The sequence below is a fragment of the Gastrolobium bilobum genome, unplaced genomic scaffold (assembly GCF_033153095.1).
Source record: "Gastrolobium bilobum isolate Gb01-03AN ecotype WA unplaced genomic scaffold, APGP_CSIRO_Gbil_v1 utg22866, whole genome shotgun sequence".
NCBI classification, from domain to species: domain Eukaryota; kingdom Viridiplantae; phylum Streptophyta; class Magnoliopsida; order Fabales; family Fabaceae; genus Gastrolobium; species Gastrolobium bilobum.
In genome coordinates, this window is record NW_026895434.1 from 58,432 (window position 1) to 73,516 (window position 15,085).

General features: G+C 35.0%; 3 protein-coding genes across 4 annotated transcripts; 2 read left to right on the plus strand and 1 right to left on the minus strand.

Moving 5' to 3' along the window:
- Positions 1 to 758: 758 nt before the first annotated feature.
- Positions 759 to 4,395, plus strand: LOC133311032 (probable WRKY transcription factor 47). 2 transcript variants are annotated; one of them, XM_061512045.1, is made up of 6 exons: positions 759 to 1,181; positions 1,362 to 1,433; positions 1,574 to 1,708; positions 2,648 to 3,007; positions 3,161 to 3,274; positions 3,613 to 4,395. In XM_061512045.1, the coding sequence occupies exons 1-6, from the start codon at positions 885 to 887 to the stop codon at positions 4,228 to 4,230; spliced, it is 1,596 nt and encodes a 531-aa protein (XP_061368029.1). In that variant the 5' UTR covers positions 759 to 884; the 3' UTR covers positions 4,231 to 4,395. The 2 variants fall into 2 exon arrangements, with proteins under 2 accessions (XP_061368029.1, XP_061368037.1); XM_061512053.1 differs by having other exon boundaries at positions 2,651 to 3,007.
- Positions 4,396 to 7,848: 3,453 nt separating this feature from the next.
- LOC133311054 (protein S-acyltransferase 18) lies at positions 7,849 to 10,395 on the plus strand. The gene is made up of 9 exons (XM_061512072.1): positions 7,849 to 7,890; positions 8,073 to 8,186; positions 8,307 to 8,639; positions 8,721 to 8,789; positions 8,890 to 8,961; positions 9,072 to 9,200; positions 9,309 to 9,389; positions 9,629 to 9,799; positions 9,880 to 10,395. The coding sequence occupies exons 1-9, from the start codon at positions 7,849 to 7,851 to the stop codon at positions 10,393 to 10,395; spliced, it is 1,527 nt and encodes a 508-aa protein (XP_061368056.1).
- A 927-nt stretch (positions 10,396 to 11,322) lies between these two features.
- On the minus strand, positions 11,323 to 14,552 carry LOC133311016 (probable polygalacturonase). The gene is made up of 6 exons (XM_061512023.1): positions 14,421 to 14,552; positions 13,575 to 13,892; positions 13,031 to 13,151; positions 12,780 to 12,954; positions 12,565 to 12,635; positions 11,323 to 12,017 (listed from the first exon to the last, which is right to left on the minus strand). The coding sequence occupies exons 1-6, from the start codon at positions 14,436 to 14,438 to the stop codon at positions 11,323 to 11,325; spliced, it is 1,398 nt and encodes a 465-aa protein (XP_061368007.1). The 5' UTR covers positions 14,439 to 14,552.
- Positions 14,553 to 15,085: the final 533 nt, after the last annotated feature.

Consider the following 15,085-nt stretch of genomic DNA (forward strand, 5'->3'; position numbering starts at 1 on the left):
GAATAAATACAGATAATTTATCTACAATAATTGCAGAAATATTTTTTCCATAAATATATTACTTTAACACTCTCACTGAAACAGTATTGCGACTAGGAGACTCTTTCAACTATGGGAAAAGTGTTTATCCTTTTAAATGACTCAACTTATATCCTTTCAGTGTCACAAAGAGATGGGACCCACACTTTTATATTTTTTTGTCCACTCTCTCTCCTTCTTTATCTATCTTTTTCTCACTTAAAATGACACAACTTTACATCATTTAAAATGACACACACTTTTCCCTTAACTATTGTGAGTTTGTGACTTTATATATGGGGTCTGCATTTGTCATTTAACATGACATAACAAAGTTTCCTATACACACAACATTTTGTGGGACCCACACTTTTTGAAGAAAAAAAAAATTACGGCACACAAAACGAATCTCTATAACATTACACCATCACTTTTCCTACAATATAACTCTTATAAAACTCCTTTTATATATTTGTGATTATATAAAATAAAAAAATAGCAAAATGGAAATACTTTATAATAGTAGAAATGACAAATGACAAATTGGATACCAAAAAAAAAAAAGAAATGACAAATTATCCGGATTTTATAATAATATAGTGTAAGCACACATAAATATCTCCTCTCACTCTTAAAATCTTTCACATCACTTTATTTAAAAAAAAATATTCATATATCTATTAATTCTGGTACACCTATCTCTGAAGTCTCAACTATGAAGCTCCAAGGGTCGAAGGAGGATGCAGGAGCAGTAGCAAAAGCCCCCATTTAAACCCTTTGCGTTGAAAGCCTAATTAGCAAAACCACCTCTTTGTTCCTACTCTCTTTCACTCTCTCTCTCTCTCTCTCTTTTTGTATCAGTAAATATGGAAAATCACCACCAAATGCAACAACACCGCCGTGAATTGACCTTCTTAAGCTCTGCCGGCTTCCTCCGCCAGAATTTAGATCCGACAACCGACAACACCGCCGAGGACAGCGATCCTTCCATCAAAGAAGTAGATTTCTTCTCAACGGGTTCACCGCCCAATAATGATAACACTAATAATACCAATAACAAAAATAGCCAGCGGCAGGTTCATCATGATCAAGAGGCTCAGCATCATCGTCATGGGTTCACTTCAGATGGATCAGCAACTCTTATCACTGATCCCCTCGTAAACGTGAGTTATCAAATTAAACAAAACATGGACTTAATTGTCCGCTAAATGTTTTGACTCCTTATTTATGCACTTTGAGTTTTGAATTTGTAAAAAATTATAAAAAAAAAAATAGATGATAACTTCCCTTGTTCTAAATATAATTTTTTTTCTCAATCTCTATTTTATGCTGTGTATACACAGACGGCGCTGAATTTAAAGTGTGCCAGTGCTGGAATTTCAAGGTCAACAAATAATGCAAATCCTAATACTGAGGTCTGTATGCACTTCATAAGAGATTCCCGTATTTAAGTTTTGATATCTTTTAAGAACTATCAATCTCTAAGTTTTGATATCTTTTTGATAATATAGAATGGAAATGTTTTTATTATTATTATTATTATTATTTCTTTCAGCTGAGTACACTTCAAAGGGAATTACATAGACAACAAAAAGAGAATCGCAAGTTGAGAACTATGCTGGATGAAACCACCAAAGACTATAACCAACTACAATTGTTCATGGCCTTGCAGAAACAAAAGTCTTGTCAGGTGGGTTTGTTAACAGTCACATTTTTTATTATGCTCTTTCAGAAAAAAAAAATTTATTAAAAGATTTACTAACTTTAAAATAATCTAATTCAGACACTATATTTATGCTTCAACACTATAATGCATATCTTATTAAAAGATCCTCAGTCCTCATCTTATTAAAAGATCCTCAGTCCTCGCAATGGAATAAAAAATTGATATTTTCATTAATTTTATCAATCCAAATAAAGATTGTTGTTTTAATTCATGTTATTATTGTTTCCTCCTTCCTCACTCCCCTTTTTAATAGGTAAAGAAATGGGAAAGTGTGCCTCAATTAAATCAGAATGCGTGATTTTTTTTTTTTTTTTTTTTTTTTTTTTTTTTTTTTTTTTTTTTTTTTTTTTTTACTCTACCAACATTTGAACCTTGACCGTAATGGCGTTGTCCTCCAACAACAGCCATATCCACCATGAATGCTAGTAAAGCGTGATCTCTTCATTCAATATATTTTTTCTGAATGATATTACAAAAATAGGGAGGGTTATATTTATCAATTTTTTATTTATAAATTTTTATAAATTATATTATGTATTTTCAAAAATATATTAGATTACACTATGTACTTTTGAGAGTATATAATGTAATTTACAAAAATTTATAAAAACAATTTATAAACGAATTCTTTCCCTACAAAAATATATAGTTTATAAGTAGAATTAGTGTTTGAAAATACCCACATTAACATTGTGATTTGTTTGAGATAATTAATACTATGGTGTTAAAGCACAGGCCACAGAATTGCCTTTCCACAGAATAAGTAATCCATGGCTCAGTGGATAAGATGCTAAGTCAAAATTTACATACATATATATGGGTCACGTTACATTTATAACTTTTTTGTATACAAGAAGTTAAAATTCAAAGTGCTGATGTGATATATATATATATATCGAACAGAAGGTGGTGACAAATAAGATGATGTCGCCGCAGCGATTTCTTGACCCGCTGCCATGCACCGAATTAGACGTCAATGTCGCATCGGTTTCTGATGATAAGACTGATCAAGAGACTTTGGTTTCTCCCTCAAACAATGCTGAGCCAATTATAACAAAGCATCGTGACCATCATTTGACTAAACTCAAAATTGGAAAGCAACTCAATGCTTGTCCTACTCCTGATGAAGGAGATGTTCTTGACGGGTCATCCTCAATGAGTTGGGGATCATCTAAGAGTCCCAAGTTAGAAGAATCCAAAACTGGCGAGCTTCCTTTAAGAAAAGCCAGGGTTTCCGTGCGTGCAAGATCAGAAGCTCCTCAGGTAATTTAATTTCATTTTATGCATAAAATTTATACTATTTCTGTATTTCATATTCTTCAATTCGATATATGGCTAGCTAATTAAGGCTAATTCAATTTCATTTCTCAATATTATCCAACTTTTATCTAATACATACACAATCCGTGCTTTCAGATTAGCGATGGGTGTCAATGGAGGAAATATGGACAAAAAATGGCCAAGGATAACCCTTGCCCTCGTGCCTATTATCGTTGCACTATGGCTCTAGGATGCCCAGTTCGTAAGCAGGTAAATAATTAGTTTTTATTAGAAAAATATAATATAAAATTATCAAAGCCCGCAACTTATTACTTTATATGGAATGAAAACTTATGTGACTAAGTTGTCGCGTTCCGCTTTCTAATGAAATTAATAGTCAAATATAAGCCAAATAAAACTAAAAAATGGGTCAATATCCACCCATTAGAGAGATAATGAAAAAACCAGAAGCAGTTGGGAGAGATGATTAGTTTTGTTTTCAATTTGATTTAATTTTAATTTGATGATTTTCCTTCAAGGTTTTCTTTTTGGTTAGTTTTTTTTTTCTTTCCATCTTGTAACATAATGGTATATATTTGGTTATACAGGTGCAAAGATGCGCAGATGACAAGACAGTGTTGATAACAACTTACGAAGGAAATCATAACCATCCTCTCCCACCAGCAGCGACTGCCATGGCGAATTCTACATCAGCAGCTGCAGCGATGCTCTTATGTGGTTCAGGTTCAACAACGAGCAAGGAAGCACTAATAAACTCAGCAGGATATTTCTCTTCAATACCTTATGTCTCAATGGCAACCCTGTCAGCTTCTGCACCATTCCCCACTATCACCCTCGACATGACCCAAATCTCCAACCCCATGCAGCTATTTCGAGAGCCTTCCTCTGGGGTTACATTCCCTCCACCATTGCCATTGCATGGAACTGCTTTTTCTGAGTTAATAGGGCACCCCGTTATGTTCCCCCAAAAGCTGCCACTTGGAGGTGTGCCTCTAGTTCAAAATGGGCAACGACAACCTTTGACTAGGTTGGAGACATTGAGTGCAGCCATTGCTTCGGATCCAAACTTCACTGCAGCGGTGACAGCTGCGATCTCATCAATTATTGGTGAACCAAGATCAGGCAGTGATGGAAATAATAATATTAGCAACAATGGGTCCACACAACTTCCGCAATCTTGTACTGCATACCAAGTCACCAACTAGCTAGAATCAGAATTTTGGGCAAGTATATTTCACTATATATATGTATTTCTATGTACAGAAAATGGTGTGAAAAAAAAAATATGATATGATCGTATAGGAAGATCATAACCATACAAAAATAAATAAATGGTAATGATTTTATAACTACTTATCTTAATATTTTTTTTCTCTCTTTTTTTATTACCTTTTATCCCACATTTATATAGTTATGATTCTCCATATGACCATGTCATGTTTTTTTTTCACATAAGAGGATCCAGATCTTTGTCTTGCAAACTGTCGGACTTGTTGTAATTTATGCTATTTATAATTGGTTATTTTTTATATTTTCCCTCCTCCATAAAATTAGAAAGAGAAAGAATATAAAAAATCACTAATTATGCACCAAAACGATATTGTTTCATTTAAAATAACACAAAGTTATATCCTTAAAAGTATAAACGTTTTTTTTTCCTTTATACTTATATTATGCCTATGATCATTTGACCCAAGTGTCAATCTTTTAATTTGACACCTCATCTGAGGTCGTTAAATCAAGGCATATCAACAATATTACATGCTTATAAACAGAGGCAGACCGACGGAGGGACTAGTACTGGCAGCCACCCCTCCTTGAATTTTAATTTTTTATTATTTTATGTATATTTAATAATAGCGATTATATTTTCTTATGCAACATGAGATAAGATATCTCATGTTACACCCACAGACTTATGTGGGTCCCATTGCACAGAAAAAGAGAAAAAAGAGTTTGAAGTGGGTCCCACATCTTTTTGAGTGTGTAGGAGAGACTTATTGTCTCCTATCACATGAGGCTAATATTTCCCTTAATAATAATAGGCTATTAATACTAATAGTTAGCTCCTCCCTCAAAAAAATTTATAATAGTTTGTATCTCATATTAGTCATAATAATACTTAATAAAATTTTATTTTTGCCCGCTATTATAAAAAATTCTGGGTTCGCCACTATTAAAAACCAGAGTCGTTAAATCAAGGCAAAATCAATCACTCTCATATGAGGTGTCAAATATTTTGTTTGATATCGGTGTCAAATGATCTTGTCTCTATATATATATATATATATATATATATATATATATATATATATAAGGTCTGGTGTTTGTCATTTTAAAGGATATAAGTTATGTCATTTTAAGAGAGAGATAGACACAAGGAATGAAAATCACGGGAGAGAAAGTGGGTGGTTTTTTTTTAATTTAAATTTTAAATAAAAAATATTTTCTTGTGTCTATCTCTCTCTTAAAATGACATAATTTATATCATTTCAATTGACAAACACCAGACTTTATATATATATATATATATATATGTATGTATATATATATATGTATGTATGTATATAAGGAAAGGATCATTTGACTCCAGAGTAAGACTTATAAGTCTTACTCTTCATCTCAGTCCTTGATTTCCGTTCATCCAACAGTTATAATTTAGGAAGTCATATTAATTAATTAATTATTAATTACTTTACAAATGACAACCATTGATTTCCGTCAATCAACGGCTAAGATGAGGAGTAAGACTTAAAAATCTTACTCTGGAGTCAAAAGAACCCTCCCTATATATATATATATATATATAAGAGTAGGCATATTCCAATTCTTTGACATGTTTGATTAGGCTTTTATTCTATATTTGTTAAATTTAGTAAATGGATGATTTACAATGGTGTACTTAAGCTTTTACATTAGTATAAATTACGCTTTCAATATTAGCAGTTGAATCTTTATATCGAATGATTCTAATTCATTAGATGTGTGAAACATTAGATGCAAGTAAATTAATTGCCAAGATCTAGTATAAGATTTCTTATTCTTATACTGATGTAAGAATAAACTTCCCCTATCAACATATATAAGACTATAAATGATGGATTGGGGTATTGTCACTCTAGTGAATAAGATGTCACATTTGGAGGTGGTTAATGTTGGGTTATTTAAGTGTGATGATTCTCACATTAGTTGGTAATGAACTAAGTGAAGTGGATATAAGTAGGAGGATTTGGATTGTAACATGGTGTCGGATCCACTTAGTGTAGTTGGTCTAGCATTAGTCCATTGGTGGTAGTCCCCCGCCACGGGCTCCCCTAGACCAGCTTGACAATGGTGTCAAAGTCGAGTTGAGCTTGGGCTAGCGTGTTGATTGGCTAGAGTCGGGTTGAGTACTTTGAGTCTGGGTACTAGATTGGAGAGAAGCATACCAATGGTGGACTTCACACTTGAGGGGGAGATTATTAAGTTATTCAAGTGTGATGAGTTTCACATCGGTTGGTAATGGGTTAAGTGAAGTTGATATATGTGAGAGGACCCATTAACCGAAAGCCTTAAGGTTTTGGGTTATAATGTGTTGGATCCACATGGCATAGTTGGTCTAGCCTTAGTTCATTGGTGGTAATCTCCTGACACTGGCTCCCTGAATCCGCGTGACAGTTAAGAGATCATTATCAGGCGTCTTAGTGAAAACCTGTCATAAATTATAATTTTCAACAAGTTTTTGGGCCAGATATAAGAAATCACAAAAGCCTTGTCGAAATTAGTTTTTTGCCGCAAATTGCCGGTTACTCAATACAAGGCCCTCATAAATTTCCGATGACATAGTAGTATTCACATGGCTCATTTTCTAGGGGAGTAACTAAAGAAAAATTACTTATTTTTAATTATTTTTTGATAACTAGTTTTAAATATTTTGTGTCTAAAATATAATGAAATATTTGGGCATGGAGCTTACTGTGATGGTGACACTTGACATAGTGGGAGATAAGACAAAGGAAAGTGAGTAAGCGATTAGAGAGTCAATTTGAATCTGTCCAGCCCATTAAGCCCATTTATGTTGGACTAATACGAACTGAACCCAATGTAGAATAGTTTGAGCCGGTAAAGTTTTGATTTAATCCGACTACACGAATTGTAGATTATTTGGACTGACCAATTCGCCCGTATTTATTTATATAATTAAAGTTTAAAAAATTTAATTTTAAATAATTTCTTTAATTAATTTGTATTAAAAAACTTAGGAAATCGTATATTATTAATAGAATAATAGTAATGTAAATTTATTCGCCACATCACCAAATATGAACGAGAAGAAATAAACCAAAGCACAAAACTACGAAGTATCTTAAACCAGAAAAACGAGAACAAATAATAAAAGAGAATAAAGAACTATTAGTACTAGGAACTAGTCATTTCCAAAGTACAGTTTATTAAAAACTAGTAACTTCATTCCTTCATCAAGAACATTGAAACTCGGAAAGAATTAAAGCCATGCTTATTTTGCTGAAAATGAAGTCAAGAGTCCAGCCCATGACGATGCAGCCTGCTTCCACCTGATCCTTCAATTGAATTTGAAGGGTCCCACAAACTTAGTCTTTTAAGCTACAATTGCTGGTATCCGTTGGATGAAGGAAAAAAAGGCAGATCTAACCCGTTGATTGGGATCGAGCGCCGCTCAGTTCAATTTTGAAAACTAAGACTAGACTCAGCCCCTCCCAGTAAGAGAGAATCGACCGTTGAGGAAGGAGCAATAGCAAAGCTTTGAAAAAAGAAGCTATTCTAAATTCTAATACCTCTAAGCTCAAAAACACATTTCATATACCATGAGACGCCATGGATGGCAACGTCCTCTTCACCCTTTACAGGTACCTACCCTTTTTTTTTCTTTTTCTTTTTAATTATTTATTTCCCCCATATTTCACTTTCATTCATTATTTTCCTAAAATAAAAATAAAAATTAAGCATATCTTATTGCATGTGTATTTTGACTGAATGTTTCGAATGGTGGACTTGAGTTCTTTTAACTTGTGATTGTGAAATCTGGCAGTTTGTGGGCATGGCAGTTTACAGTTTTCTGGTGGTGTGTTTCTACACTTTCCTGGGACTTTTCCTCGGAAACCGAATTGCCGAGATAACATTCACCCTCATGTTTTCCCTTGTGGTAATTTCTACTTTCCACATTCAATCTCAACTCAAATTTTGGTCTTTTTTTTTTTTAAAAAAAAAAAGTAAAAAAAAAAATCATAACTTTGTTTTGTTTATAACTTTCTGTTTTGCACAGGCAATCTCGGTTATATTTCTGTTCGTAAGGTGTACGGCGATTGACCCCACAGACAGAACCAGCTTCAGGAAGAAGAAAAGAGCCAAATCGAACGCGATTCCGAAGCTGAACTACGGTTTCATTCTTGGTCAGATTGTGATGAGGTTCTTTAGGAGGGTTGAAAGGAAGATGCTTAGGACTTTCATTAAGAGGAAGTACTTGGATCCGTGGAAGACAAGTGTCCAAATGGAGCCTTTGCTTCCATTCCCCCTTGTCATGAAAGATGATGATGATGCCATTGTCCCCGATCTCAAAGAGGATGACATCTCGTTTTGTGCACTTTGTGATTTTGAGGTTCTTTTATAACTTTGAGAGCTTCTCATGAGTTTAAGAGTGTGCTGTTAAATCATACTATTTTGCTCTTATTTGAATCAGGTGAAGAAGCACAGTAAGCACTGCAGGACCTGCAATCGCTGCGTTGAAGGGTTTGATCATCATTGCAGGGTTAGTATTTATTATTAGCCTAATCTTTTTTTGTTCTGGCATTTGTAAATTCTTTCTCCTCTTTGATTATTGAGATATAATTGCTTTCCTTTGTTTCCAGTGGTTGAATAACTGTATTGGGAAAAGAAACTACTCAACATTCTTTCTTCTGATGATTTCGGTCATGTTAATGGTTAGTCCTCTCCTCGGTATTATAGTCTCTTTCAATTTCTGACCACAATAAAAGAAAATGTTTCAATTGGGTTAGTTGAATCTTTTCCTACATTTTTGTCATGTGTACAGCTTATCATTGAAGGAGGGGCTGCAATTGCTATATTTATCAGGTGCTTTGCGGATAAAAGAGGAATAGAAAAAGAGCTTCAGAGGAAGCTTTATGTAGAGTTTCCAAGAGGAGTTCTTGCCACCATATGTGTAATAGTTTTTTGAATTGTTTTTGGGTATCGTTGTATTCTGTGCCAGACTTGAATTTTGGATTCATCATCACTTTTGATTTGGGTTGAACTTCCTGGAATGCTTCAGGTGTTGCTTCTCTTATTGACAGCTTATAGTTCAGCAGCACTGGGGCAGCTTTTCTTCTTTCATGTGGTCCTGATACGAAAGGTAGTTTTCTTTCCTGATTTTAAACTATCAACTATTATAATACTACTATGCTTTAATATTTAAGACTAGTACACGCGGTAATAATCAGTTTGCCAAAGTGTTAGAAGATAATTACATTGCTTGGTAATCATTTTACCACAGTGCTCTAGCCTTCAATTTCTGGCTATCATGTATATTGTTTGGTGTTATTCTTTTACTGGAACGTTCATTGCACTGAATTGTGTTTGTTATTGATGCAGGGGATGAGAACCTATGACTATATCCTGGCAATGAAAGAAGAGAACCAAGCCATGGAATTGGAATCATTTGATGATTCTGATTTTTCTTCTGATGATAGCATTGATTTTGACTCACCTGAAAAGCCAACACTAATGTCAAAGTTTCTGTGCAAAGGGCAGAGGGTAAACCAGGTATGAATTAGATGGACTGCATCTTTTTATGCCGTAATTCTGACTCGCACCTTACAGGGCATTTTGGTTTTGAGTTTCAGAGTTCACCTAGGTTGTCTATCAGGATTGAGGGGGAAACTGAGCCTTCCCCCTTGATCAAGACAAAGAAGTTCTACGTAAGCATTAACCCATGGAAACTCATAAAGCTGACCAGAGAGAAAGCCCTACTGGCAGCTGAGAAGGCCAGGGAAAGGCTTCTGAAAGAAAAGCCAACGGGGGAACATAATTCATTAAAACCTCTTCCCCTTGAGACGAAATGTGGACCATCGATGAATGCGGATAGCAATATGGACAATGAAGAATTTGGCTCAACAACTTTTATTGCAAAAGGGAGACATCCTGGATCACCGGGAAGGTTTTCAAGCCCAAGAAGGAGATTTTCTGCTGGCTCACCAACGGTGTTCTCTAGCAGCATATTGCCATCTCCACAACACAAGTATAGAAGCAGTTTTGACTTGAAGTTAACAGGTGTGTCCAGGGAGCTTGAAACACATATTTCAAGGCAGGTTCTATGTTCAGTTATCAGCAAAGATGGAAGTGAACCATCCCCAAGATAGGCATTGTACTTTGAAAGTTGAGATTCTCAACCTTAGAGAGAAATATTTGTTGATATGTTCCATTCTCCATATCCATTTTCTATGTAATATGATTCCTCATAATTTATACATGGGATGGTCAATTTCTATGTAACATGGATTTCTGTTTAACTTATACATGACACCTGTAAGTATGGCCCTTTCGATGTGTTAATTTTCATATAAAGGCAATACAATCATGCTATTTTTCCACCTATCCATTGTTATTATTATTAGTCAATTTCTATGTAACATGGATTTCTGTTTAACTTATACATGACACCTGTAAGTATGGCCCTTTCGATGTGTTAATTTTCATATAAAGGCAATACAATCATGCTATTTTTCCACCTATCCATTGTTATTATTATTATTGTTTTTCCACATGTGGTTATTATCATTATAAAGGCAAAGTTATTTTAAACTAAGCTTTTAATTTACTCATTTTTCTTCTCAGCAAGACAAGATCCTGAGATAATTTGACTCACTCAAATTAAAAATGAAAACAAACCAACAATAATTTTGCTGACATGCTTTCAGTGTAAAAGAGGCTTGAGATTGATTAATTCCTCCTTCCTGGAAGGTGAAGGTTAGGTTATTGAATTCATATTTCAATCAAGAGATGCTAATTCCAGGGGAAAGTCAAGAAGCTATTGCCTCAAGTTCTGCTGCATATCTAATATCCGTAAAAAGAAAGAAATTAGTTTTGAATCTATGGAAATAAAGTTTTCATTTTTCTTTCCCAAAACCAAATGTAGCAAGAAAAACAATACATGAAATCATTCAAATTCATTTATAATAAATCATTCAATTATTTGTTATTGCACACAAGTCATGAAAAACAATCATCTCTGAAAAATCTTACCAATCAAATTTCAGCTATTAGTAAACTCTGGTAGCATCCACAATTTACCAAGACTGCAACCAAGCATAGCTGTTTCGATTACTCGAACTCTTTAAGTGATTTGGTAAATAGTAACAATCTGAACAATGCTCTGGGAATATTCTCTCTCTGAGAGGCTCACAAGCTTCCGGTGAAACCAAGTCAGAGTATCCTTTAACGTAAGAGCAGTTCCATGGAAATTTTGAGCTGACATTAAGAGTAATGTTTGATAGGCAGATATTGACAAAGTTGTCACCTTTTATACCCTGTATAAGGCCCGCACGTTTGACTTTTTCCCCTATCACATCCTTAATAGTGATCTTTTCTATTACAGGTAGAGCATCTGGGTCATAAGTGTCATCTGGATGTTCCCCATATAAACCAGTGAACCTAATAGCAATATCTACATTAGCCAAGGTCATGTTAGAGATATAGACATTTCTAACATAACCACCCCTGCCAGGAGAAGTCTTAATTCTGATAGCGCTATGTGAATCAAAAATGTAAATATCTTCTGCATGAACTTCTGATACACCTCCAGACATCTCACTTCCAATAGCAATCCCCGCACTCGTCGTTTTTCCGATGAGTCTGTGGATGATTATGTTTGTACTGGGTCGACCAAATGAAATGCCATATCCGTCCCACCCACTTTTGATGGAAATCAGATCATCACCAGTGCTTATATAACAGTCTTCAATGCATACATTGTTTGAAGAATCTGAACACAATTAAAAGGTATATATGAGAATCTGATGAGTCTTTTGAAAGAAAGTTGGTAAGACATTCGCACAGTTTTAAGTGTCAACTGGAAGGCAGAGAAGTTAATCCGGACATGTAAAATCTAACTACTCTAGGAGATACATTGCTTTTAACTAAGACAATATTATGAATATACTGCACCAGATATATAGAAAAGGTATATATGAGAATCTGATAAGTCTTTTGAAAGAAAATTGGTAAGACATTCCCACAGTTTTAAGTGTCAACTGGAAGGCAGAGAAGTTAATCCGGACATGTAAAATCTAACTACTCTAGGAGATACATTGCTTTTAACTAAGACAATATTATGAATATACTGCACCACATATAGAAAATCTGTCTTCTTTGGGTCCAAATAAAAAATTCCCTTTCAAACAATTTATTACAAGAACTTGATATTGCACCAAAACTGGATTAAACTTTGGGCTTTTGGAAATCAATATAGAATACTTGTGCATTGTCAATAATACAGGGTATGATTTTCCGGCCAAGGAGAGAAAACTCACCTGGATCAATCCCATCTGTATTTGGTGAACTAAGAGGAGCAAGGATTGTGACATTCTGAACTGTAACATGGCTGTTCATCCAGAAAAACAGTCTCAAATCTCCCCCTAATCATGAAAGCTTCACTATTGCACAGTTTTAAAATGGTAATGAAAGTGCATGAAGTTCAGAAAATAAGGAAGAAAATATAAATTCAATCCTTCTGAAGGGAACAAACCTGCAATATACAGGGTGAATGGTCCAAAATGGTGAATTCAAGAAGGTTAAATTTGAAATCAGAACCTCGGTTGAATTCATCAACTCAACCAAATGGGGGCGTGTATAATCCAGTGTTTTGTTCTGAAACTTGTTCCACCAGATACTCCCTTGACCATCTATAGTTCCATTATTACCTTCATTGGGACACCAAAGACATCAATAAATCCAAATATATGTATAGAAGATAATTCTTTGTTGAATACTACCAACCTGTTATGATGACATCAGTCAAATTGCGCCCATAAATGAGGCTTTTATGCCTTCCCCCTGGCAACTCCCTTCCTCGACCATATGATGGTAGAGGATCCACAACTGGCCAATCTTCAGAGTTCTGTAACAAGCATGATATGTCATTGTTTCACATGCTACATATCATAATTGAGACCACAAGGTCTGAACAAATTAAACTACCAAGTTTATTGGACTTCAGCCAGTGTATAAAATACAAACATAACTTATGTAGATTGCTTAAGCCCAACAAAAAATAATCATTGCACAGTAAATTAACACACATATATGTAGCTCCGAAAGTACCTATTAATTATTAATTAACTATAATAAAACACTGCCACAAATTTAATATGCATAAGAAACATATATAGTTTAGGAACATCATATCTATGCTGAAAGTGAGCTTCTACCTAGTATGTAATAACCACATTGCAGACAAGCCAGCAAAGCAAACACATTTAGCAACTGTACTATACATCCTTTTCCTTGCATTTAACCATATTGTTTACAATGAGTTGCTTACCAATGATCCAAGAATTACTGCATCCTTGTCCAACCATAAAGTTAGATGGCTGATAAGATCAAAACTTCCAGTTAACCACTGGCCAGCTGGGACAAACAGCTTGGCTCCACCTTTGTCTGCAAATGAATTTAGGTAGAAGATGGCATTCTGAAATGCCTTTGTATTGAGAGTGATTCCATCGCCTACTGCTCCAAATTCGGTAATACTGACACTATGAGGTCGAACTACCTCCAAGTTTATCTGTTTGCAGCGTGAGCTGCTCCATACTGTCCATGGCCTACAACTGAACAATGCAAGTACCAGAAACACATTCACCAGCTGCAAGAGAAACATGTCAACATCAGTTAGAAGCTTCCTCATTGTGGAACTATTATCAATTTTTATAAAACCATGAACTGCAGTTCACATGCTTCTTCAACTCCAACAAGAGCAGGACCTTAAGGTAAAAGGAAGATATGTTGATCAAATTAACAACCATTAATGTATGAAATTACAGAGCTATAGACGATTGATTGAAGTATTTCAAATGACGAGTTAAAAATCCATAAAAATCCACTCAGATCAGCAACATTTCGGCAAACAGTTAATAAAACAAGAAGAGGTTTTAAACCAATCACCAATCAGTTCTCCTTTACCACTTCTTTAAGCATGAGTGCTAACAAGTAAAACAAATTAAATTATACTATATAAGGTAGACATGGTGTTCTTGATCTGTTTAAAAAATCTTGCTTTTAGATCTTACTCCGCCCACTACTAAGCTTAACAGTGGAAACAAAAAGTAACAGTGGATTGGGACCTCTGAGGGGAGAAGGTTGGGAATCAAAAGCAATAATCAAACAAACTCACAGTTGAGAGTCTCTTCATATGACTGAGATCCACTTTTGAGCCACCTCCTATGAATCAATTCGAAATCCTCCTTGTGATGAAAAAGGCCCAGAGACAAAGGATAGAGAAGGGGTAAAAGAAACAAAGGAGGAGAGGGAGAGTTTTGGTTTATTGATCAAATTCCCCAACAAGAAGCAAGTGTGATACTGATACTGATTGGATGGGTCATTGAGAGTGAGAGAGGCACAAACACCACCCAAGTAAAAATCATTGACAGGGACTGTTGATGCCCCTCAAAAATTAAGCAGAGTAGGACCCCCTTTCAGTATGTCTCTGCCTCCCTCTCTCTCTCTCTTCCTCCAAACTCTCTCTTTGTCTCTCTGTCTCTCTCTATACCATTATGGAAGGAACCCAGAAAGTCACCAACAGCAAGGGTAACGAACAAAGCAAAAAGCAATGATTTTGAATGTGGAATTGACTATGTTATGTTATGAAGGAACTAATCAGCATCACCAGAGGATCACGGTGTCTGGTTTTGTGCTTGTCACCGATTCCATTGCGGAATCAATGACATTGACACCCAATATAGGGAGAAAGAGACAGACAGAGACAATTTCAGTTTGTTAAGGGAAGAGGTTTGCATGGAACACCGCTTCTTGTGTGTTTCTCGGGACAGTCTATGATTT